Source organism: Apteryx mantelli, chromosome 13 (genome assembly GCF_036417845.1).
Source record: "Apteryx mantelli isolate bAptMan1 chromosome 13, bAptMan1.hap1, whole genome shotgun sequence".
Lineage (NCBI taxonomy): Eukaryota > Metazoa > Chordata > Aves > Apterygiformes > Apterygidae > Apteryx > Apteryx mantelli.
The window spans coordinates 12,829,137-12,855,655 of NC_089990.1; the positions used below are offsets into that span (position 1 = coordinate 12,829,137).

Here is a 26,519-nt window from a genome sequence, read left to right on the forward strand (position 1 = left end):
TTAAAAGGATGAAAATCTTAATTTTTGTCCTCAGAAATCTTGAAGTGTACTAACTGTGCTTAAGTCATCTCATGTCTCAGGCAGAGTGGTTAGTATTTATGGTACACCACTGCTGATCAAACATGACAGGCATACTATAACTTAGTATGCTAGCTATGAATAAGTTTTGTCACATAGGTGTTGAGTCTAGGTAAGCTTTTGGCTTTTTGGGAGGTGGTGGGGTTTGGGAAGTTTTTAATTTCTAATTCAAGGTAGTTGTAGTGGTCTTAATATCAAGTCTGAAATACAATATCAGGAAGCCAGCAGATTCAGATCTTAGAACTGTTTCAGCCCATCATTCTTCAGAAAAAGACACAGTAAAAATCACATGGTATGTAGCATGTGTATTTTGGGTGGGATTTTAAATGAAAGGAATGCTGTTCTTTATGTTACTGCCAGGCTAGTTGTTGTGAAGTTTCAAAGGGAGGCTGCCCTCAGTGAAGGACCTCACAAGGGGGCTTGTCCTGTATTCCTCTTTTCCTCCCCCAAAAAACATTATGTTATAGCGACAGCTTTGATACCTTTCTGAATAGTATGCATCTCCACTTTGTTGAAACCTCTGACCCTAGGTAGGTTAGTTGAATCTGCCTAGAGCTTCGACTTGGGTTCTCTAGCCTCTGTTCAACATGTGTATGTTTGGGGGGGAAAAAAACCTGAAATAAGTAGAGGCTTTCTGTCCTAAATGTTTGCTTTTTGATGTTACGTCATACTGCTGGTTAAGCATTGGCTATTTTGATGAATTTCTGGAGATGGTGACTTCATGGAGGATCCAGCTAGAGAATCTGTGTTTCTCTGCTTGCTTTGGCTGGCTAAAAGGTAAATATTCTAGTTATCAGGCCACTCTGGGTCAGTTCCAGTACAGAATGGCTACGTAATTACACACTCATGTTGTTGAAAGGACAGTAAGCCTGTCTTCTGCTGCGGCTCCTCACAGAATGCTGTGTCAATGACGTTTTCTTTCTAATGATCGGGGAGATGGGAGTCTTTGTGGATTTACAGGCTGGAAGTACCTGTCTGCAGGAAGTATGGTTCTTTCAAGGGTACTTCTAACTTACTGTTCTTGCATGGGTAACTGTACTGTACTTTGCATGTTAGCAGCTAGCAAAAGCAGCAGGATTGCCTCTGTGCTTTACTGTGACACGAGATTGGATATCACTGAAATGGTCGGCAGCTTTGTGGCAGTGGTGAAACCTGAGGTTAAAACCTTCAAACTGGAGGAATGTCTAACCTGACATAGTATTTATGGGGTTAAATATGCTGATAGTGTTGAGGAAATACACAGAACTTCAGACACTGGGGGTGAAATAAAGTAATAATTGCAAATTTTATATGCTTAAGTAATGTATATTACTGAAGACTGACTAGTCCTTCTGATAAAGAAGTAAACTATATTAATCATTGGACAAGAAGGTATGAAGTTTACTAAGCAGTAAGGGACCTCACATGGATATTAGGCAATGAAATCAAGAAATAAGAAATAAGACTAAGAATAATTAATATTAAATGATACAGATGGGAAAGGAGGAACTTTTATTTATTCAGAATTGACTATTACCACTTATTTATAAGAACTTTGAGTATTAACTGATACTCCTCTGAAAATGTCAGTTATACATTCTGTAGTGTCAAAGTTCAGAGTTAAATACTGGCATCATAAGGAAACAGGAAACAAAACAAAATAACATTATAGCATATATATTATAACATTGTAGAAAATCTAGGATTTCTTTGTATCTTGAATGCTGTGTACACTTCTGATCTTCCCATTCCTCCCAAAATACAATAGAGAAGCAGTAACAATGACCAAAGGCATGGAATAGCAAATAGTGAACAGCTAAATAGGCTGTCTCTCTTCAGACTTGAAAACAGATGACTGGGAGGGAATGGAGGAGCGTAATGGAGGTCTTCAAAATTATGAAAGGTGTAGAGAAGACAAAGAGGGACTCATTTGTTTCCAGTATATGAACGGGCAGCAAACGAAGCTAGTGGGCTCAAAACAAAGCAAGTGGCTCTTCAGATGAGGTACAATGACACTGTGGAACTTTTTGCTGCGGAAGTGAAATGCTTTTTAGATCGGCTCTAAAGGAGGTTGGACTGGACATGTTTATGAGAGAGATTTAGAGTAGAAAGTAGAAGGTGCCTGTGATTCATAAGATTTTTGGAGGCTGCTAGAGAGCATTGGAGGGAAGAATCACTGTTCATCCTATTGTACTTTTTAGTAAACTTGAGAAAACCTTTAAAATGTGCTAAAACAGTATTAGTCTGTGAGTTTTCTTGCTAATTCTACACAATAGAGTTTCTCAAGGGTAGAGACTAAAATTTGTTGCGAGAGATTTTATTTTGATTTAAGATTACCTTGCTCACAGCCATCATAAATAAACTCCACATTATTCCTGAAAGAAGCTATAGTTCTGGTGAGAAGCCTTTCATTATGTCAGGTGCTCTGGCACACGTTTCATACTTATTAAACAACTTCATGAAGTTTCTATCAGAAATGGTATCACCACTTCTTAATGTCTCCCTATGTTTGACGTATGCATCTGAATGAAGGAGGCTGTCACTGAGTAGCAAGGTAATGCGAATATACAAGCTTTGTATGGAAGACCAGAACAAACAACTTAAGCAGATGGTTGTGCTAGAAATAGCCATTACCTCAGTATGGTTCACTAGAGCTTCAGAAGTGAACCTAGTCAGTTGATTTATTTAATATATGATTTCATTGCATTTTAAGCAAACACAACTTCCCATATGTCACAGCATACAGTGCCCAGATTACCACAACATAAATGCAGCAGTCATTTATACTGAAGCTGTAGTTACTTCATTTTAAAATACACCTTTTATTATTAATCTGAAAATTCTGAAAATTTTTGTGTGTGGCCTGCCGCATTTTCTATTGATGCATTAAAAAATGATCTAAAAAAGGAAGCCGTAATAAAAGACAGGATAAGGACACTCCACTGAAATGTAATTACTCATACCAATTATAGACACTAGATTTGCACCACAAATACTGCATGCACAGTGGGTATTATGAGGTGCTTGGCAAAGTGCCAGGAATGTCTATAATAAACTAGGTCATCTCTTATAAGAATGTTGTTATTACACTTGAGAGGTCAGGGGATAAGCAGGGTTTAACCCTGAGCTTGGCAGAACTGCTGATTCAGTTTGCTCACAAGGTTTGCTTTTCATTGTGCTTTGATAGACTATTTTCTGCTGGAAGAAGCTTCTGTTTTTCAAAATATGGTCAACAGAACTGATAAACGTAAAGTATTCATCAAACAGTTAATTCTCTGGAGGATAAAGCCAAGTCTCAAATCAGTTAGTAGTGGATCTGAAGAGAGGAAATGAGATTTGTATTCATAGACTTTATTTGCTATAATGAAGTAAAAATAAGAACTGAAATGCTGGCTTGTCTTGAGGCATGAAAAGCATTGTCATATAAAGCTTTTCATTCCCCCCCCCCCCCATTCTATATGAAGCATTAACCATCAGTGTTATATTTGTAAGATTTTTTTGTTTGTTTTCTCAATTCCTCTGATGATCCCAAAGAAGGGTAGTTTTATTAACTAAATTGATAGACATGAGGTTTTATGTTCATGTAGAAATTCTACCGTTTACTGTCTCACAAAAGACATTGACCAGTGCCAGAGCAATACATGATTTTTTGAGCAACTTATAATACAGGAGTCAAATTTATATATAATCTTGGTCAAGGGGATGATAATGTTACTGAATGGTGTTTGTGATTTCTCCAAGAAATTTATGAAAGGGCACATATGAAGGTAGTTGGTCTGGATTTAAATTTTGGACAGTGTGAAGTGTTCTTTACATTTAGCGAGCATAAGAGTTGAGACTGATCACCTTCTGGTGGTGTAGCAAGTGAAAACAGTGTAGCTTAACCATATTCCCTGACTTCTGTGAGATAGGGTAATGCAACTTATATCTACTGTGAGCAAGTATGGTTCATTTAATACATAGTAACCTGTTACCCTCTTAGCAACTTGTTTGTGAATCTGAGCCCTTAAATGTCTAGAAGCTTTGTTTTTGTGAAATGATAAAATTTCAAGTCCAGTAACCTGATACATTCTGCTTTTCATTCCTACAAGGACTGGCTATCTGTATTAAAGTCATTATCTATGCTGCCAAAATGTACCTATCTGAAGACAGCATTTTTGGTTTTCCAAAGGGGGCTCAATTCCTACCTGCTTGTCTGTGATTAGTAGGTTACTATGTGCTAATCTTGGTGGGAAGAATGGCAGAAATAAGATATGATCTCAAAAGTATAGTAGTTAAAAGGGATGAGAAGTAATAACTAGAGAATACACTGAGCTTGCTAGTGTAAATTCAAACAGGCATCATAGTAAGGCTGTTCTCCTCAACCCTTAGAGGGAAGTGATTTTTCATTATAGCTTTTAACTTTGTTTCCTATCTCAGATTCTCCATTTCCTTCTCTGACCTACAATCAGTATCAGCATGATTAATGTACTGCTGCACAAGCCCTTCCAGAACAAGTGAAAGGACGTGACAGTAACTGCAACAAAAAAGCAAAATGCCTATTGTCATCTTAAACACTAGGTATTATTTTTGACAAGGAAGTAAAACAAAAGTTTTAAGTTTTTTCTCCATTTCTGCAGTAAGTGGCTACAAAAGCCCTCTTTTGAAATGTAGCTACAGAATATTTTCCATAACTTTAAGATGTCTCCTCTGATCTAAACTGACTGAGACTGACTCCCCAAGCCTGTTCTTTTAGCAACATTATATAGCAGTTGTGGGGTGAAAACCATTGAATATTGATTTACCTAGTAAGAGTTTTATCAAAACAGTTGTGGTAGACTATCAGAATCAATATATATTCATATAAGATAAAAAAGATATGATAATGGCTTTATAAGTAAACTATTTGAAAACCAGATGATAGGAAAGTATTAGGCCACTCTGACCCCTGGTAAGTAATGCAGAAATTTTCTCTCACTTCAGTTTCCCTGCTCTTCCTTTGGTCTTGCCACTGAATTGAGCATTCTGCTCAAGGCATTTTGGCAGTTTTTAAATTGACTTGCCCAGCTCTGTGATGTAGCAGGAATTGCATTTTTAGAATGTCAGGTGAGAAATGTACCTATCATCAATACATTCATCATTTTATTTTTGGTGTTTTTTTAAAAAGATGAGAATATTTTAAGAATTTGTCTTAAATCACTGTTTTGGTGCTTAAGTGCTAGAGAGGAAGAGTTCTGTTACCAATTAAGCAAGGGATTAAAAGCTTAAGATTTCCTGCTTAAACTTTTCACATTTTTAATATACTACAAGAATGCTTTGTAAAGCAGGTCAGATTGCTAAATACAGCATTCCTCACTTAAAATCCTTAAACTTAGTAAGTAAAAGTTAAGCAGTCTCTGTACCCTTCCCAAAATACCATCCGCTTGGTAACTAGATTTGTCAGTTACTGTATGTCTTTTGTCTGACTTCACATGCCTTTTTCCTGTTTCATCTCCTTGCCAAATTAAACTTCTGTTACGTAAGTGGTTGAGGGTGTTTGGTGCAGTTGCACATTGGGGTGTTAAGTGAGGGAAGGCTTGCATCCTGAAGGAAGCAGGTCCTTCAGTTGTGCCTATTCTGATATGTATCTTTGTAGCCTTTTAGTAATGAGGCTATTATTGCCCTGTACTATTTCTGTAGGAGAAGCATTTTCTTAGATAATTATGCAAAACCATGTAGCAAGCTGAAATCTGAAGTCTTACTCCAGCAGTCTGGACACCCCCCCCCCTTTTTTTCCCCTCTTCCTGTTCTAATTTAGCTGCTGCAACTGTATTTGAGAAGACAGCTTGGACTAACTGGAGTTACTCCCTTGTATATGAAGGAACACTTAGGCAGACTTGCTTTAGCTTCTGTCATTTTACCACTCCGCTGGGGTGGGCTAATCTACATGGCATGTTCCAGGGGCTTTCTTTAAGCTAGGCCTATTAAATATGTAGAAAATTTCTGTTTTATTTTCCTGAAAAATAATAATCATGCTGAATGTTCGAGTGACAGATGTTGCAGCAGTGTTATCTATGAAAACTCCAGAACCAACAGCAAGTGTTATATATTTATTTATTTTGAAGCTCAGTATATTTTAGAAGGTGAGGTTGTCATGAGCTCCCTGCCCATTCAGGGAGGTTGGAAAGACCAGAATGACTTGTTTCTCCTTGTACTTTGAGTTTTGCTGTCACATTCCTTTCTACCTTCCCTTTCTTCAGTTCTTGGTTGCACCTTGCTGTCCCTGCCTGCTCCGTGCAGTTGGAACAAGAAGCTCTTCCAGGTGTTTTCAGAAGTTAAAATTTGTTTTGCCAACAGCCATAAAAGGCGATATTGCTGCAGTGACTCAGGAGATGACTATGCTGTCATTCTTTAAGTGACTTGTGGGAAAGAAGAGCTCAGGTCAGGTGTATACGAAAAATAGTATCCTCTAAAGGTGAATCTGCAGTAGTGATTTAGTTCTGTGCAGCAATGTGCTCTTGAATTCCGCTTATTGCGCTTTGATTCTCCTCATAGATCAGCCTTGAAATGTATTAACTGAATTCCTTTTAAATGAAATTAAACTGCAGTGTCCCAGCTGGGAGTGCATTTAGTGTGCTGCAACTGCTAATAGGTGCTTAGTCTGTAGGACTGGACAAGAGTGAGCCTGAAGTAACATGTACGGGGTGGGCACTGGTCTCGGCACCAGCTGTTTCACTCTGCAGATTAGCTCCTGGTGTGCAGCGCTGCCTGCGTAAGATGTCAGCTTCTGGATGGGCACTATGGAGACAGCTGCTATAATTCTGTACTTCAGTGTCTGAAACTATAGCCGCCGCTATAACTATAGCTACACCTCTGTTTTGCGTTAGTATATCAGAGGCTCAAATGCTTCTAATATTTTGAGAAATAGTGATTTTAAAAAGAAAACTGCAAAGATTGCCATATCCTGAAGATTAGCATTGATAACCATATGAGATTGTCAAATGGTTCTAGTTCTGTGAAATTTTTAGTCCATTGTTAAAGTAACTTCATTCTAACTTAACAGTTTTTAAATGAGCAAACCCAGATTTTAGATACTGAAATCATGGTTAGTTTTTATAAAACTTCAGCAGCTGAAATAATAACAAAATTGGCTCACAACAACAAAATGTTGTTACTCCTTACTAATGCAAACATTAAATTTGTTTGCATTTATGGACTCCTAACAGCAGGAGAGATGACAAATATGGGTTTTCACAAAGAAACAGGAAGCTTTAATTAAGATCATTGAGCTAAAAGCTACTCTGCTTGTAAGCTCTATTGGCAGAATGATACGCTTGCAACATGTTGTACTATGTACCCATACCAGTTCAAGAAGTGGTAGGAAGTCTAGGATTTGTTTGTCAGTGTTACTGCTTATATCTGTAATCTACCACCATATCTTGATAAATATGCACATAGAGTAAGGGGAACTCACAAATAAAGAGTGGAACCAATTTAAACTCTGAAACTTACCAAATAAACATTAAAGCATTCCCTTTGGGAACTCAGAATCCTTTGAATTATGCATGTATTGTAGTTTGCAGTAAGATAAAAGAACTTTAGGTGGGGAGGGTGAGAAACTTGAAAAGCCTTAAGGAATAATATTCATAAATTGGGTGGAGAGAGTAAACAGCACAAGAAGAAAAAAGTTATTTTCAGTAAGCCATATAGAGTGAGATAAAACAAATTAAAAAGTCAAGTGGAGCTGAAACAAAGCTGAAGTGCTTTAAACTTGCTTTAGCACTGCCGTTGCCTTTAAAGCAAATCCCAGAGAACTCTCTACTGGCCTGGATAAAAAACAAACTTAAAAAAAAAAAATTCTTAAGGGAAAGTTAAAAGAGAAGAGAAGCCAAGGAGACAGCATAACATATGTGTCTTACTGTATGCAAGACCTCTGGGAATGAAATGGGCAGTATAAGCTGAAAATTTTTTAATCTAACAGTAATTTCTTTTATCTTACAGTTACAGGACCGCACACAGTTTAGTGACCGAGACTTAGCTACCCTAAAGAAATACTGGGACAATGGCATGACCAGCCTGGGCTCAGTCTGCAGAGAGAAAATTGAAGCTGTTGCTGCAGAATTAAATGTTGACTGTGAAATAGTGCGGGTAAGAAATCTAGAGTCTTCCCCTATCTTGTCGCAGAAGCAAAAATAGGACAGATGAAAGCCTTTAAAAATTTCATGAGGAAGCTTGAAATAGATTTCATGTATTACATAATGAATGACCATGTTGGGAAGTGCTGTCTTGCTCTTTCTGCAGTCTATATATAGAAAAAAGCCCTCAGGTAAGAGTCTTATTGATCAGCAACCGGAGTAGCACTACGAGCTATCTGACATTCTCTTTAGACTGGAATAAGATTTTAAATAAAAGAGTTAAATTTTTTAGGGGTATCCTAGAACACTGAAAAATGCTGTTGTTTGTTATGATCAAGATACAAAGCCCTTCTAAAGGTACAGGGAAAATATGTTTCATTAATGCTTATAGGGGAAAAATAACTGTAAACGTGAAAGAATGTTCCAAAATAGGAAAATAATATTTTCAGATGCTGTCTTGAAGCCAAGTGGTGATGTGACAGAGGGCAAAAGATACTGTGAAGGATGCTGGGTCACTGAAACTTGATAGTCCATACAAGTGGTGTTGATGAAGGATTCCATTAGGGTGATATAGGACTGATATAGATAATGTGATTCCTTAGAACCATTTCACATCATCTCTTCCAGAGGTTGGGAAGTTTGGTACAGTGTCCCTTGTAGCCACTGTATGCACAGTTACCAGGCATATACTGTCTCTCTAAAACTATGGGTGTCTCATTCATTTGGAGTGCTTCCATTCCTCAGTAAATAGTCTGACCGTCTTTGCAGTCAGGATAATCTGTGTTTCTGAAAGATGTTTTTAGTGTCTTACTTTCCCACCATAATGGAAATGACAATTGTGACTAGTCCTTTCAACCTTTTTCCTCTTTTTCCACCTCTTTTTCCACTACTATGAAAGTGGAACTGGGAGCCCTTATTTTAAATTCTCCTTTTGTGGAGATCTTTTTGGGGAGATGGTATATTAAAATGGCACCAAAGTTAGTTTCACTAGTAAACAGTAATTTGGCTATTTACTTGTTTGTTTTCCTAAGCAGGTGTGAATTACAGAAAAATGAAATTGCACTTTTCTGGAGGCTGAAAAGAATTATTCTTTTCCATGTAGATAACAAAGTTTCTCCGTATTTTCCAAGCTCTTCAATTTGTTTTCTGAAGGGTGAGGCTGTTTACAGTTATATATAATACTTTATTCAGTAAGACTGACACCAGTGCTTGGCTTCCCTTAATTTGTTCCTTTAAGAACATCCTTACTGGATGTTACATACAGGATGACAGTATGAAGTTCTATAAACACCTTTCAAGTATCTGCTTGAAATGCTTTTTTCTTCAGGGCAGATGTCCAGTTTGTATTAGACTCAAATGAACTCCCTAAGACTCCGTGGCATGATCTCTAATAGAATTCACACGCATGCATGTTTTTTCTTTATAGTAACTGGTGGTGGTGTCAGCATCTGTCCTACTTCTGCTTCTGAGTCCTCTGTGTGACAGACTTGGAAAAATTAGAGAGAACTAGGTTGGAGGTTGGTCCTGCACCATACTACGCTATCTTTTTGGTGTGTAAAGGCTGAATTTATGCTACACTGCACGTGTATTCTTCAGTGCTTCCTGTTGACTTGTCTCTAAGACACGTTGTGCATGTCCCAGCTGTGGGAAAGATATTTTCCATAATGTGCTCTACATTATCTGTCCTGAATTCATCTTGAGATCTAGATAGGCACACCATATTATGCTTTTCTCCTTACCTGACAACTTGGATATCCTTTGGAAGGAAACCATTATGTCTGGATATTAGCGTGTGGCATGGTCCCTTTCTAATAAGGAGTCAGGACACAGCCGTGATGCAGTCAGCAGTGAGGCCTTAGTGAACCACAGAGCATTTCTGCCCTATACTGTATGCTCAGCCAAAAGAGTTGGACCAAAGGGACACTGGGGGAAGAATTTCTCCACTTTCAATACGTGCTGCCTTTATGTATATTCTACTGTACTTCGAATTCCAGACAGTGTACAACTAGCACCTGTTGCTCCATTTGTGATGTAACAAAATATATAACTGTTTTACATAGATATTTATACATACTAAATCACTTGTTTTTAATTCAATTCAGTATACTTCCCCATTCTTCTCATCATAGCTTTTTAATGAAAATTCATGATTTGTACAGACAAGTGTTGCTTTTCCAAAAGTACAAAGACTTATCTTTATGATCTCATACTTCCTTGCAAGGTCTCTAGTACAAAGAATACATCAAATCTGTTTTCCTATCTCAAAGAAGGATGTTTACCACCATGAACAGTTCCACTGAATTTGATCTTTTAAGGTCGAACAGGGCATTTTGTTCCATGGCTTTGATACTTGTAGTAGGAGAGCGGATTTGCAAAGTCGCTGCTGGTTGCACATCATGCACATTTCCGCCCCCAGGTGTCTTTTATGTGTTCCCGAGACATAAAAAGAGGGAAGAAAAAAGAAAGAAGACTGTCACTTTTAAATATGTGAACTCTGGCCAATATTTCATTAAACTTGAAATATTTCATGTATTTGCATTATAGTTATTGCTGATTATGTTTTGGGGGCTTTTTTTGTAGTTACTTAAAACTTGTTTTCTTCTCTTGACTAATTTTATTCGTTCATACCAAAAGAGTGTCTGAAAGGTGCAATAGCCTTCAGTGAGAAATTAGTTATTTGAGGACAGGGTGACAACTATCAAGCTCCTCAGAAAAAAAAATATATATATATATATTTTTTTAATAAAGCATAAAGCTTTTATACAGAAGAGATGCAGTGCTACTCCTAACCAGCCTATCCACAGGCTAGAGGCATATCCTTTTTTTTTCCTGCAACTTGTCAGACAAAAGTTGGAATATTTAAGGTAGTGCTGAAGTCTGAGTTCATTAACAAATCAATCAGTTGCAGCAGAATGGCCACTCATTTTTCACAGCTGATTAATGACTCTTGCTGTTGGGGGCTCTAGGCCTAGTCTAGATGCAAGTTATGATGGAGAGAGTCATTGAAAAAATAACTCTAGATATTCAATCTTTATTTTTCCCCTTAAGCAGTATTTCTGAAGGTTGCAACCTAGAATCTTTCTTGCAAGTTGACACCCTAACCTCAGTATCTGGAGAGCTGTAATCATGCTTTTTAAGTGGCTCCTTGCCAGTCCACTTACTTACAAGCTGCCTCAGGGCAGTTATCAGCTGGCTCTTTCTGCCTGGACTCCAGCCTTTCATCCCTAACTGTTGCTGATCATCTGTTTAGTTGAAGCTGGGGAAATTGCTGCTGAGTTCATTACTAGCTGGTATAAGTAGCTTCAATGAGTCTGATCATGTGTACTTTATGGACGTTGCTTGATATTTTTAAGGAGGTAAAATTCTAGGGATATCATTAGAATTATTTAGTTATTTTCCTACAGGGAAATACTAATTTGTCTATTTACTTGCTCTTACGTCTATCATTGTACTGCTCCAGAAAATTCACTATAAAGTATGGTGTATACTATATGGAAGCTTAAAACTTTTCTTTCCCATTTTAGTTTGTGATGCTATAAAAAGTATACGTATGAATCTTATATGACACATTCACTATGTTGAATGAGAGACTTCTTTTCTGCTTTAAAGGCTATGTAAAAATACAAGTAAGGTCTACCTTGTCCAGGTCCCTCAATGTTTTTGCTGAATTTCTTTTAATAAAAATGAAGCAGATTTGCTCCTAGAGTTCTTAGCGCTTTATTGTCACTATAAAATTATGAGAAATCCAAAGAATGGCAATATACTGTTTGAAAAAAAGGAACACAAGTCTGGAAGAGGCTACTTGTGTGGTGCCCCCCCCCCCCCCCCATGGTATATAATGTTCAAAAATCCCTGCTTAGCTCTTGGGAAAATTCAGATTGCTGGAAAAGCAAATATCATCCAACAAAAATGTTTTGCCAAAAATAGTGTTAAGCATGTCCTCTTTTAACTGGCAAAAAAGCCAGTTTGTTTGGCTTAAACATTTTTTTCTTTTCCTTTTTCAAGGTTGGCACAGCATGAAACTATCTTTAATAGCTGGGACTGCTGTTAATATTTCTTAAAATATCTATTTGATAAGATATAAACAAAATCTTAATCTTTTGTACTAACCTCTTCCATGCAATTCATCTGTCAGAACTGTATTTAGAGGAAGTGGAATGGGGAGGAGGAGAATTGCAGGTATTTCTGAAGTAAGGCCAGAAGTAGTGTTGTCTTGTACATTTCTAAAGAAAAATTTCCTAGAATATTGTAGTGCGTTTGGTAAACTCTACTGGACTGGAGACCTTGTGATAGGAATGTGCATTTTACTGTGTCCTGATCATATGCTTTCAAAAATAGCAAGTTGGCCATGCTTTCTAGAGATATCTTTGATTTTTAGTGATCCACAAATTCTAGCACTTAGCACACTTCAGAACCTAGTAAATGGCCATGCTATGCATGCATTAATCATGTCTGTAATCATCACAGCAATCAAGTATACTGTATATGGTTCTAGTTTATATGGACAAACTGCACAGTTATCATTCCTGGGCCAGTATGTGGTCAGGTCTTGGAACAAGGAGAAAGGTCCCACTTTTACTTTTAGTGATTCTTCTATTGGTGTTTTTGATGTTGTGGAGGGGGCGGGGGGGTGGAGAGCCTGATCAAGAAGGCTGGAAATTAAGAGAGGGAAAAGAAATTGATTCCTGGCTCTGAGAAAGATTTTTTTGGATGCCAGTGAAGAACTGGCTTCTATGGAACAAAGTGTTTGGGGACAAGAGCTGTTGAGTAGAATAGAAATTGGACAAGAGGTCAAAAGACTCTGAGTAATGCATGGGAAGAGAGAGTAAAGAGGTGAAGAGTTGCAGACAACTCTTAGTCCTTTATGTTAAACTCTATTTTTCAGCTTTAATAATTCTTAGCATAGGTTTTTCTTTATAATTCATTAAAGAAAGGAAGTCAATTGCCAGTTACACAGCTCTGCTTGGAGAATTTTGAATGTAACTTTTTCTTTTTTGCAAAGAGTGTCAGTTTTGCTGATGTAAAATGAACTTAAAGCGTCAATACCCATCTGACCATGAATGACTTTCCAAATTCCTTGATCCTGGACCTGTTCTATCTCTCACCACTGTTTACAGTATGCTCTTACACCTTACTGCAAGCAATACTTCTTAAAGACTCATCTTCCATCCAAAGAGGACTGAAGGATAATATTGCTCTGAACTTCCTTATTTCTCCCAAGTTACATTTCCTCTGCAAAGTGGAGTGATGTAAAGCTACCACCTCAGACAATTTGTGCTCTAGGAAATCCTAGAACAGGTTGACTGTGTGGGTTGCTGGATGTTTTAGTTATGTAGTGGAAGTCATAGAGGGGGAGAGCCTGGATTAAAGATTTTACATTAAATTCAGAGAATAGGCTGGGAGGGACCTCACAAGGTCATCTAGTCCAACCTTGTTGAGTAAAATTCTGCGTATCTCCAAAGCTGGAGCTTCCACAACTTCTGTGGACAAACTGTTCTAATGCTTAACTACCCTCACTGTGAAGTGTGCCTTTTTTTTTTGAACTTAATTCCAGTCAGAATTTCCCTTGCTGCAACTTGTGACTGTTGCTTCTTTTCCTTTTGCTTTACAGCCTCTTAACCTTCCCTCTTCCCCTGTATTAGAGGACTGAAACTGGACATAGTATTCCAGGAAGCAGCCTCATGAGTGTCAAATACAGGGGAATAATCACCTGCCTTGAGCTGCTGGCTACACTCTTGTTCTTATAGTATAGATATGCTAATTTCACTTGGTTGTGGGCCTGTTGCTTTTGTTATAGTTTCTGATATCATTCATGTTTATTTCTCTTACAAGACGTGGATTGGGAATCGAAGACGGAAATATCGTTTAATGGGGATTGAGGTCCCACCCCCTAGAGGAGGTCCTGCTGATTTCTCTGATCAATCTGAATTTGTTTCTAAATCAGCACTTAATCCAGGAGAGGAAACTGCTGCTGAAGTGGGGGATGATAATGATAGGAATGATGAAGTATCAATCTGCTTATCTGAAGGAAGCTCACAAGGTATTTGAAAATGCAGTTACTACTGTGCCTATATTTTTACTTTTTTGCAGTTTGCATGCTTTGGATTCTCTGTTGTACACATTCAACAATGTCTGAAAGTGTGTCTGACAGTTGCAAATTATCTGTCTTGGCCATGCTGAAGGTACAGTTTGGTCTTTCTTTTCTACCTCTTTCTATATGAAATATGTTGGTTTGTTATCAGAAAGTTTGCAGAAACTTTGCATTGTAAAAACCTCTGTTTCTGCTAGATTCATCAGAAGCTGGTTGACAAGTTCACAATTTGTTGGTACAACTGACAGATGGACAGAAAGTACAAATGTGTAAACCTCATTTCCCTAGGAAACCAGGTTTAAAACATGCTCTTAGTTAACTTGCCAGTTGTACTCAGCTTGAAAATCTATTCCCATTAGCCTAATCATATCAAAATTTTTTGTCTAAATAAGCACTAATGTGACAGAACCTGCTTGCTTTGGGCTGGCCAGAGCTGTGTAGTTGCAGTTTTCATGATACGAAACCCATGCTGATCAGACGTATTCAGAAGATATGTTAGCTGAAACCTGGTGTCACACTAGAACAGCTTCACAGTGTGTCAGAACCCAGTAGAACTTACAGCCATTAAGCTGTTTGAGATGTGTATGTGGTCTTTGACAAGCAAATAAAACAGTAGAAAAGATCAAAGTCTGTAGCAGTGGACTGCTCGGAAAGCCTCAGAACTGCACACACAGGGTGCGTGTGTGTTCTCAATACAGTTCATGATCTTGAGTGATAAGTGTCTTGACCTTAATTCCCTTGTACTCCACCTAACAGAACTGCATGGCCAAATTAAATCAGCCTCTCTCTCTCTCTCTCTCTCTCTCTCTCTCTCTCTTTTTCTACGTTAGTACTCTGGGCCTAAGGCAGATGAACTGCCACTCTGCACATTTCACTAGCTTCACAAGCTCAACTAATTGCTCCCAGTGCTTCTGATTAGAAGAGATCAATAAAGCCTTTGCTCTCTAAACTAAAAGAAAGTCTGACCTAGTGCATGCTATTTCAGCATAGCATGCCAGACTTGATCTTGTCATTTGTTTGAACAACTTTAAGGAAAGAACTAGAAAAATGGAGAATTGCTGAAAATGAATTTGTGATAGCTTTGTCAGATTCTACTGTATAGGGAAAAAGATGATAAAGAAATGGGTCAAATGATTGAAAGCCAAGTGAGATGCAGAATCTGAGAGTCCCTGATTTGCCCGAGGTGTGGAAGGAACTGATTTAATAAGATCTGTCTAAAAGAAGATGGTGCTGGGGGAAGAATCTGAATTCTCTGCAGCTTAAAGTGACAAATAACACCACATTTATTGAACTAGGCTTTCTTAAAATAGGATAGAGCTGTAAGACTATGAGTAGATGATTATAATCAAAGTTTAAGCAAGTGCAAAAAGACTATAGGTTTCCTGAGTGTCCAAGAATGCCTCTTTCATTCTTTATTCTAACAGAAGAATTGTTTCTGTTAACTTCCACAGTCCAGTGGAAGTTCAGCTCAGTTGATTTTGAACTTCCTGGAAAACACTTCCACCAACAATCATGTTTACTATTCAGTCATGGAAATGTGGCTGTTTGTAATCTTTGAGAACTATAACTGTTGGTCCTAATGAAAGAACCCACCAAACTCTAAGAGACAGAAAAAGATATTCTTAGTCACCTAACTAGAGAGGAAGTGTTGATGGCAGCTGCTTTTTAAAAGTAGTGCATAAATTAAAAAAGCTGTAGTCTGATGCGAAGTTGAGCATTAAGTTTCTCTAGTAATATTAGCTTGCCTTTTTTATGTTAATTGAATCCATAGTTTGTATAAATGGATACAGCTCTGTGGAGGCCACTGTAGCTGTGCCAGTGTATATTAGCTGAGGATGAGTATTTAAAGAGTTTAAAGTGCTGTAGGGAGTTGGATTCAATAGTCAAATGAATGAAATGGTAAATCTCAAGGTTACAGAGGGATTGGTGGTTTAGATGCTGTTTTGGTTTCACTTGAGTGTGCTTCTTAGATGACTTTCATTCCTCTGAGTGGAATGATGTGGTCTTGTATTGCTGCCTGTTATTACAGTTCTCCCTTTTGGACCCATTTGCTTTTGGTACTAGCAGAAACTTTCTTCTGAAGTTGCAGCCAGTACAGTTTAAATTTATTTGAAACTACTTCAGATAAAGTTTGTTCAGTTAGAGGTATTTAATAGACAGAAAAGTTATTTAAAATGATAAAATTCTCTGTATAGCTAGTCTGACCCAAATGTTACCCATGCTTTGCAAATGTTGGATAACTCCAGTTAAATCCTGCTGCTTCTGTGTTTGGAAGAGGCACCCACCTGCACCATTATCTGCCCTCTCTTTTAGTAACCTACCTGAACAGCTACTGCCCATTCACTGTACCTCCTTTCCTCTTTAGGTATGGCAGCTTGACCGCTTGTCCCTTTTTATGCAAGCTCTGCCCTCTGCAGAATATACTACAGAAAGTAGTGTTTCCAATTAATAGCCTAGCTGTTATTAACACCGTTGAAATTTTTAATCATAACTGTCTTTGTGTTTTGGTTTATTTCTTGTTTTGCTATTTCTGTCAACCACTTTCTTCTTGACAGTATTCTAAATGTAGAGAATTGAAGTAAATCTCAGAAATGTACTTAATTACAGGAATCAATACGCATACCTTTCTCATTTTTCATATTGGCCGTAGTTCAGGGATAATGGAATTGTCTAGCACTTATGGCTGAGATTTAGCAATAAGATCTGCTGGGTTTTCAAGTGTGTGCTTTGCTGATACATGTAAGGGACGAGATTAGATTCACTAGGAGGAAACATTTTGCCATACAAGAATAAAATAATTATCTGCTTGATCAGTTTTCTGTTCAAAAGTATTCAGTGCCTACAAGGAGGAGGTGGGATTCTGGTACGTAGCCTATAATTACAGGGCAAGCTGGATTTTTCATGTAAGAATTTACTGAAGAAAAAAAAAATCCTTCTTTCCAATTAAATGAGGCAAAATATGGCTTGAAACCAAGGCAGTAGAGATTTTGAATGCGAATGTGTTTAATCAGAAAAGTTCTAGGTAGGTCTGGTGTGAAACTCTTCATTTCCTTTGAATATTTCAACCTGAATCTAAAAATAGGAAAGTCTTAGTGCAAGTTGCACGAGAGTAACTGATAGACTTTTTTTTTTCTGTCTTTCCAAGTTATGATTGTCCCAAGTTTGGCCTGAAATACTGGTGATGTGATGTCTCATTTATTAAGATATGCAGTATTTTTTTTTATGAATAGACACTGATGATATGACTTTGCTTTTGTATATAGCAGACGTGACATATTTAGTGGAAAAGACTAGTAATGTTCCTCAAGCATGAAATTTGAATGAAATCTGAAAAACTAATTTATTTCTGCAGAAGAGACAAGTGATACTCTTCAAAATGAAGAAATTGATCACAAAGAAGATGACCAGAATCCAGTATCTACTGATAATGTGGTGTGTATGCTTTTCCTGTTCTAGTTATATGACCTCCTTAATTGTTGATGTTGTTGTCCAGCACTAGTGTTTTTCACTAGATGAAAGCTTCAGTTGAGTGTGCTGAGTCCTTCCTTATTGCTTGAGTACTACAAGAAACTGGTTGTGGTGGAACTGTGCACACTCAGTAGAAATTGAATAATACAGATTTTTCTGTATTACTACAACCTGATGTTGTTCTTCTGGAGTGCAGAACACTCTGCTTGCGTAGCACTCTGTAAGTACGTATTGTAATAAAACAGTAAGAATAAATGACAGAATAATAACAAAAAATGATTTTCAGTAGCTTTGAGAAATTCAGGTGTCTCTAGTGTTTCTTCTCTGTAGCTAACCTTGGATCTGTGGGCTCAAACCAGGGCTGGATATATAGTCTTCATTCCCATACTCTTCATAGGGCATTATTTAGATGTTTATTATTTTCTCACATGCGTTCACTTTGAGTCAAACACAGTTCTTGCTTTTTTTAATTGACTGCGATAAGAACAAGGAAGGAAAGACAGAGGGAGGAGTCATGGCAAATAATGTAATATGTCCCCTTTGTTTAGCCTGTCTTCTCTCAAATTAGAAGAAAGGAGAGGAGGAAGAGGAGAGAAGACCCCAAGTGGTAGGGTAATTTTTATCTTAAAAAGTTATCTGGAGAATGAACAGGCAATGGTTCCAGTTCCCAATTAGACTCTTCTAATTCAATTAGAGGTTAAACTACAGTAGCTCAGGACATGACTAAAACATTTGTTTTATATTAATCACGCATAATCTGAAATGGGAAAGTGAACAGGAGATTTCCTTCCCTTTATATATAATGAGAGAATGTTTTATTTCTTTTTTTAATATATGATCACCTTTTGGGTAGACTAAAATTCCAGCGCTGTATTTCTTCTGGTTAGCCTGAAAAGAATGGCTGCCCTTTTCCATTCTCTTTAACCTGATGGCCTGCTGTGACCTTAGAAGTAGTAACTCTTGAGTTTCAGGCTGATGTGTTTACCATGGAGATGCAGAATGTAATGTGAAAAGGTCTGCGAAGATGATGCCCAACAACAAATTGGTTCTCCAGTTTACCTGAACCACCAACATTATATAATTTGATATAATAAGAGGGGAAAAAAAACAAGTAGTTATTTCATATCATGTTCTGAAAACACCGTAACAAAATTTCAAAAAGTATGCTGTTAAAATTGGACTAAGATACATTGGACTTGCATACCAGACAGTTCTTTATTTGAAATTCTAATCTGTTTATCCTCTGCTATCTTAAAATATAGAATTGTAAGGAAGACAGGGTTGAATGTTTGGCATTTATTTAGAGACTCTTTCCCTCAAGCTGAGTCTAAAATCAAAAATTTATTTAAATCGCAGTGCTAGTATATGATAACAGCAGATCTTTGTGACATTAAGCCTTTGAAATGTTATCACTTCAGCTGTGTTGTCAGACACTGAATCACAGAAAATGTGGTTTATACTCCCTACCTTCAACACGTGCTCATTAGCTTAGTGGGTACTACTACTGAGAGAGTGTTAACATGTCTAAGGATTTTTTCCTTGGAGGTTAGGAGGAAATTTTTGATGGCTGGTCTGCAGGCAGACAGAAGAACATATATATGTTGCAGAGATATAGCCTCCTATTAAGTAACGCCTCAGGAACTAACCATTAAAGTGTACTTCTGTCACTGTGGGCCCTTGCTTAAGTTGTATTAAATAGTGTATTGAATAATATAATAGGTTAAAGCAATTTTATTATACACAGTCTCATAAATGTTTACAAGTGCTAGAATAGTGAAAGGTAGTATAAAACCCCCTTCTTACACTACCATTGCTTCTTTCTCAAAAATATAGTGAAATTTATAGTTTAATCCTTCTTAGTTCTTGGTAAAATGCCAGTCTTATCACTATCTAATTCAAATTCATTCTATCTGTTTGCAATCTAATTTAGATGTGAATAAAAAAACCCTCATAGGTGCCCTAAAGATGTGTAAATTTTGTGTTTTTTCCTATCAAAGTATGTGTTAACATAATTCTCTCACATACCAAGGTTTTTTGTTAGGGAAAAAAAACAAAACGCATAAGTGCTAAGTAGTTTAAAGGGAATGTTTTAAAAGTTGAGGTATGATTATAATGTATTTCCAAATTTTAAACAGCATTTAGGTTGGCCTTTAACACTGTATTTTAGATAGCTCTAGAAACCCAATAAAGCTCCTAAGAATTTTGGTGGATTAAGTAAAAATATCGATATTTATTTATTTTATACACGCATGCACGCACGCACACACACATATATACACACACACATTTGAAACTGTCTATCATATCAATGTCCTCTATTCTTCAGGGCATTTGACTTGCGCTATGGCCAAAGTAGACCAAAGGAGAGATTTTATTCTTTTTTTTTTTGGGGGGGGGGGGGCAAGGTGTAGGTCAGTTAGGACTTCCTAGTCATTTGCCATAATGTTGATTTTTTTTATTATTATTATTATTTTTATTTTTCCTGTCTAATTCCAGAGGAAAAAACTTTCTTACTCTGCTTGGCCCTCTAGGATGCCTTCAACAAAGGGCTTATGGAATAAATGCAGGCTTCTGCAGGCTGTAATGAGATACGGTATGCAATTTAATTGCCAAAAGCTCAGTGACATGTAGCTCCTTCTCTGTAAACAGCCTGAGTCACCACGGCAGCAACTGTCCCAGGTCTGCATATACACAGTTCCAGTTTGGAGTCTTCCTAGAGCTCCTATGGCTGAGGTGCATGATTGCCATCTAATGGGGGCTCCAAAACTCAAAATTGCTCATGAGCAGGCAAAAAAACCCCCTATTACCTTCTTCCTTACATGGTAGTTTGAGATAAGCATTGTCGTTTGTTGCTCTAATCTATAAATTAGAATATTTGGAATGAACCATCTACTTCTGTTTCAGAAAATAGAAATTATAGATGATGAAGAAAGTGATATGATAAGCAATTCTGAAGTGGATCAAATGAGTTCTCTCTTGGATTATAAGGTAAGTAAATTAGACCATGAAATAGTAAGCAAGATAGCCCTTCACAAAAAATTCAAACAGGTTTATCTACGAGGAATTGAGCCCAGGAGCATGGGAGCCTGGAACTCTTCTGCTCTCATCAGGTAGCCATAGTGCAGCACATTTCCCCTTCGGTCACATGCCAGGCAGTCTCATCCCATCTGCAGTCAGTTTATCTGTGTTTCAACACAGAGGGAGGCAGGAAAAGTCCCATTTCTACAGAGCAGCTACATTAGTGTAAGTGTAGCCATCTGCAGCTCTCACCAAGTGTCCCGAACCAAAACAATTTATTTAGTGTCTAAAATGAAACTTTCACTCTATGCCATAATTGTTCTCTGGAGTGTTATGGAATGCTTTTAAAATATGATGTGATGCTGCCAGCTCTGGAAAGAAATAATAACAGCTGGAATCCTCTAACAAAATAGGGGGAACTGAGAAGGTAGTAGCTCTAATATTGTAGTGCAGAACACATAAGCATTGTAGCCTGCAGGACTGGTTGTAAGCAGTAGTTGCGGGAGGGAAGAAAAGCAGTTAGATACCTGACAGCCGCTGTCTTCTGCCAAATGGTAAAGGTTATGTGTGTGCTATTGGTCTCAGAAGAGTTGCCAAGTTCCGTATTGTATTTTGAGCATGTTTTTAATGTATGTAGCTGACTTTCTAACTTACAAAATAGGCATATTCTACTAACAATAATCAGTTACCAAAATGCTAAATAGATTATCTTTTTCAGAACAAAAATTAATCCCTCAAGCAGTATTTTCCTGGTAAGGGCAGTGCAGAATGAATAAGGATAAGAGAATGACCTTTTCTTAATGTCACCTGTCACCAAACTGAAAGGCTTGTTGTGACAGCACGCCCTACAGAACCTTGTCTGTTGTTTTGTTGTTTGACATAAGTGATTGGTTTTTGTGGCTGTGTGTTTTCTGCATAAATCTGTATTCCATCTTTTACTGGACAAAATCCCTTGCTGAACAGGCAACTTGTAAATTTACATCTATAATAAATCCATTAAGCTGTTTTTTATGAAAATATCTCCTTTCATGAAATATGCAAAGACCAGATTTTCAGCAGTCCTCAAAGTCACAGCCTAAATATATATCTCTTATTCTCAGAGCTGTAAACAGTATGGTGATTTGTGTGTGTGGTTTGGTGTTTTTTGGGGTTTTTTTTGTTTGTTTGTTTTTTAAGGAATGTCAGGTTTTATGGATTTAAAAAAATGCATGTTTATAGGCTTGTTAAATCTTTTGATTCATTGCATAGTGTTACCTTTTCATGGCAACTAAATTTGAATTTCAGCCAGTCTAGCAAACGCGAATATCGGAGCACAGTTCTATATTATAAAAATATTTTCATCGTTGTTAAAATGAAATGCCAATTGGTAAGTTTGCTTTTGAAATTTGCTTCTGCAGTTATTTGCTGCTACGAAAACCATCCATCAAGGAATGGCTGTTTTTTCACTGCCAACCTAATTAGTCATATGGTTATGTAGTCAAACCCAACTTATAGAGTTTTCTTTTTTTTATTATTTTTAATCCTCCTTTTCATACAATATGGATAGGGGAAATAGTGATAAAATATCTGGTCTTCTGTCAGAATACTGTAATGTATTCACCAGGACAAAAAACCTGTACAAAATGGCTGCAAATCAGAATCTCAGATCTAGATTCTAGATTTCCATAATGCAGTTTTACAAGTACTCATGAAAACATTCACAGGAGATTTTTACCCTTTCCCTTTTGTCGTCTCATTCTTCTAGTTTTGTATTCTATGACAGGATTTCAGGTATACATGTGGACTACACTGGGGATTACAGACGAGATCTTGTGCAACACAGTATGGAGTATGTGGGCACACAATTTACCACAGGATAAGCTAGGTCATAAACTTTAGCTTAGAGTTTACTCTGTATTGACTATTTTTAATTAAGCTGTCTTGAATTTACCAGGGGATATCAGAGACAAGCAAATGGAACACTTGATCGTGAAGTAGCTGTGAGCCTAAATGCTTACTTTCTGTGATGATGTCTTTGTGTATCCCTAACAATTTCTTTATATGTATGTTTTCATTATCTTATGGAGGATGTGCATTCAGTGCCGTTATATGGATACCTTTTGCAAAAATGCATGGTGATTTTGATCTTGAAAAGCAAACTGTATATTTAGCTTACATGATATTTGCAAAGGTGAATAACAAGAGAAAATTTGCTTTAGAAATGTTGTATCTATCTGTCAGTCAGTCTATCTTATACATCAGTCAGTTGATAAGTTTGAAGAAGAAGAGATATTTGGAATAAACTGAAGTACCATATCTGAATTTTTGATCAGGAAGTTTGTTATCTCCATATCAAGGAAGTCATTTGCAAATACAGTGACATGTATTTATAGAAAGGTTGGAAATATGCCTTTTTGTCCACAGGATACACACTGTTCATATTTCTCTGACAGTACAGTTAGAAATCTTATACAAAGAAACTGTTTTTTTTGAAATGTTGATATGTTTCTTCTGTTGCTGAAGCCAGGGAAAGGTACAAGATCCAGTGATAACTTTGCTGCCTCTCCTTCAGCTATTTATCGGTCCTGCTTTGGTATAAAGCTATGGGGAATTGGAAACTGAAAGTGGGGAAAGAAAAACAGAAGCTCTTTCGCATGTTATTTAATACCAGTCATAAGCTGAAGACTTCTGTGTCTTATCTGAGATTTCAGCCCTGGGAGTGGATGGTACGATACGTAGAAGTGCACTTCTGCATGTTTAGCAGTGGCAGCAGAGGGATTTGGGATTGGCTTGGCAATTGCGGAATTCCTAGTAATGAGTGGGTGACTCGGTTGCAGAGCAGGTCTGCCTTGGTTTGTGAGGCAGATGGACCTTCTTTCCCTAAGTAGTCTGGGATAGTAAAGATTTCCTCTGTTAATGGTAGTATCATGAGAGTGAGTTCATAGACTTCCTTCTAATATGTACATAAAATTTTCAAGAAAAATACTGGTCATGTTACATACACAAACAGTTAGAATACTGTTCAATAACATCCACACAGAAAATGGTGTCCTATGAGAGGAAACCTCCGAGTCCTACTGGCTTTACATCTGCCAGTATGAAGCACCTCCCTGCTGAGAGTCCCAGCTGCAGCATGTGTAGGTAGAAGTGATGGGGGCACCTGATAACCATCCAGGTCCCAGCGGAAACACAGAAGTGGGGCAGGCAAGAGCTTGCATCCCAGGTGACATAAATCACTACTTAGGGTTCATACTATTTTATTATTTCCATGTAGGGATTGATTGCTAAAAATCAGAATGGTAAATATTTTATCAATACATGACTGAATGTGGGGAGTAAATCTGAAACATCATCCTTCCAAATTTCCCATGTGACCTGATTATTTTCTACCACAAGTATATCCCTATTTTATAAATATATTCCCATTCTTTCTGTAACCTCAGGGATCCTGGGGAGGTTAGTGAGCTGACTCTTCAGAATACACATCAAACGCAGTTGCACTAGAGGATGGTATATTTTAGTTTGGTGGCCTTGAGGAATTCTTAAGTTCTTTTCCTTGGTCTTATTGTCAAGCCTCCTGCTGTAGTAAACGAATTTAGTTGCTGTCTGTTCTTATAGTTAGCCTGCCTTTTCAAGATTTTTTTTTTTTTCTGGGAAGAGACCTAGCTTTTGTTTTTCTTTATTTTAAAATGGAATTGGAGGTCATCCTTATAGAATAAAAAACAGTGCTTTCAATGTTCATGTAAGCATTGGCACAAGTCATTAATGCTTTAACGGTGCGCAGTAATTCTGAAGTGCCTTGTCTGCGTCTAACATGATTTGCTATTACATATGTCTTATGCAGGATAATGAAAAATGAACTGGCATATGCTTTTTTTTTTTTTTTTTAGGCACTGTAGATTTAGTGTGATGTTATTGGTGGTCCATCAAAAAACTCTATACAAAATATTCATGCATTGTTCCAGAATTCTACAATTCTAGAATCTTGGGCTTTATTTAATACTGTTTTTGCCAGAAATCATAATAAATTCATTACTGCTTTTAAGTAAAAATATTTAGTTTTAATGTAAGTATATTTAAATGTTATTAAAATGATTCAGTACTATTTATTATTTTCAGAACTTCATGTAATTTTCCCCCACAGAATGAAGAAGTCAGATTCATTGAAAATGAGTTGGAGAATCACAAACAGAAGTATTTTGAACTACAGACATTTACTCGCAATTTGATACTTGCTATTAAATCAGATGATAAAGAACAGCAGCAGGTAAATCTTGAAGTAGGCTTTAATAATGTCAAAGTGTTCTATCATTTTCTTGTTTCTCTTCCATAGTACCCAGAAGCTCAAATTATGATCAGGGCAACATTGTACTGAATGTCTTATGGACACAAGAAAAGTTGAACTTTAAACAAAAGATCTTGCAGTCTAAACAAACAACATAGAAAAAGTGTTACCTTTACAAAGGGGGAACCAACGCACCAGTGTACACTGAAGGATTTTGACTTGTCTGTTGTAAGATCTAAGACGAATCTAGGAATAAAAGCCAGGTTTTTTCAGTTTCAGTACACTGCCTTTAATACATAGCTGCCCTTTAAGAACTATAAGTTGTTAGCATTTGTTTTAATACTTGGTTGGATTATGTCTTGTATAAATAATGTTTTCTGCTTTATTTGGGAAGGGGTTTGTTGCCTTTCCCCCCCCCTTTCCCCTTTACAATCTGCAGTTTGCCACATGTAAAAATAGGAACTATAACCTGCAATAAAGAAAGTTAAAACATTTTACATTCAACCTAAATTTGGTTTAAAGTTGTTTTTTCATAAAACCACATTAACTGAATATAAAGGAGGGAACTCGAAATCTTTGAGATAAAAATTAAAACAGCTTACGACTAATCTTGTGTGCAGAATCTAGTCCTGTCTCCTGCACGCTCAGTGTAGTACAATTGTAGATATATTAAGCTTTTGCATGTTAAAAATACTTGAGTAAAATAAATGAATATAGAACATTTATTCTGTCCAGTTTGTGGGGGAAAAAATGTTTTGAACCATTTCCAACATAACTTAAGTTTAACTCTGGAGATTGCTTTAAGACACTTTATATTGGACAGTATGTTTATCCTTATCAATACCTATCAATACCGACCTCTTCTCTTTTTAGCCATCCAATATCAGCACTGACTAAAAAGCTTAAGAAAATTCATTCACTATACAAAGACATTTGAATGTTGACATAAAGCATATAGCTAAGTACTGTATTTTAATATTTTTAATTATAGGCACTGCTGTCAGACTTACCTCCTGAATTAGAAGAAATGGATTTCAATCATGCATCCCCAGAGCCTGATGATACCTCATTCAGTTTGTCATCTTTATCTGAGAAAAATGCCTCAGACAGTTTGTGATTTATTTTATTTTATTTTATTTTTTATTGACAAGAAAAAAGACTGCCCAACATGTAGGTTTTGAGAACAGCTTTTTGTTATCCAATGTTCTTCAATCCAAAAAAAAAAAAAAAAAAAAAAGCCCAAGGTGACATAGACCTTGCTGAAGGATGACCATAGTATGTAATGGCTGCAGTTTGCAAGGACAAAAAACATTTGGAATGTTGTTTTTGGTAAATGAAAGAACTGTGAGGAAAGGTTTCATTTTTAGCAGGATAACTTCTGACTTTTCAGAATAACTCTTGCTCTGTAGCAAAGTCTTTTTGAGCAGGGGTCCAAGAATGGAAAACACATGTCCTGTTATGCACCCAGATAATTTTTCTGAGTCACTTGCTATATAAAATTCACTAGTCCTGTTTATTGTAGATTCCC

At 37.0% G+C, this 26,519-nt stretch overlaps 1 protein-coding gene across 3 annotated transcripts in view; it reads left to right on the top strand.

Moving 5' to 3' along the window:
- HDX (highly divergent homeobox) overlaps positions 1–26,182 on the top strand; it is a 53,241-nt gene extending 27,059 nt beyond the window's left edge. For 2 of the 3 annotated variants that reach the window (XM_067303979.1, XM_013946315.2), the window contains 5 exons: positions 8,017–8,163; positions 13,983–14,190; positions 17,594–17,673; positions 24,851–24,973; positions 25,983–26,182. In XM_067303979.1, the coding sequence (XP_067160080.1) occupies positions 8,017–8,163; positions 13,983–14,190; positions 17,594–17,673; positions 24,851–24,973; positions 25,983–26,108 (684 nt within the window). In that variant the 3' untranslated portion in view covers positions 26,109–26,182. Of the gene's footprint in view, positions 1–8,016; positions 8,164–13,982; positions 14,191–17,593; positions 17,674–20,613; positions 20,698–24,850; positions 24,974–25,982 lie in introns of all 3 variants that reach the window. The other variant, XM_013946317.2, reaches the window with a different exon arrangement.
- Positions 26,183–26,519: the final 337 nt, after the last annotated feature.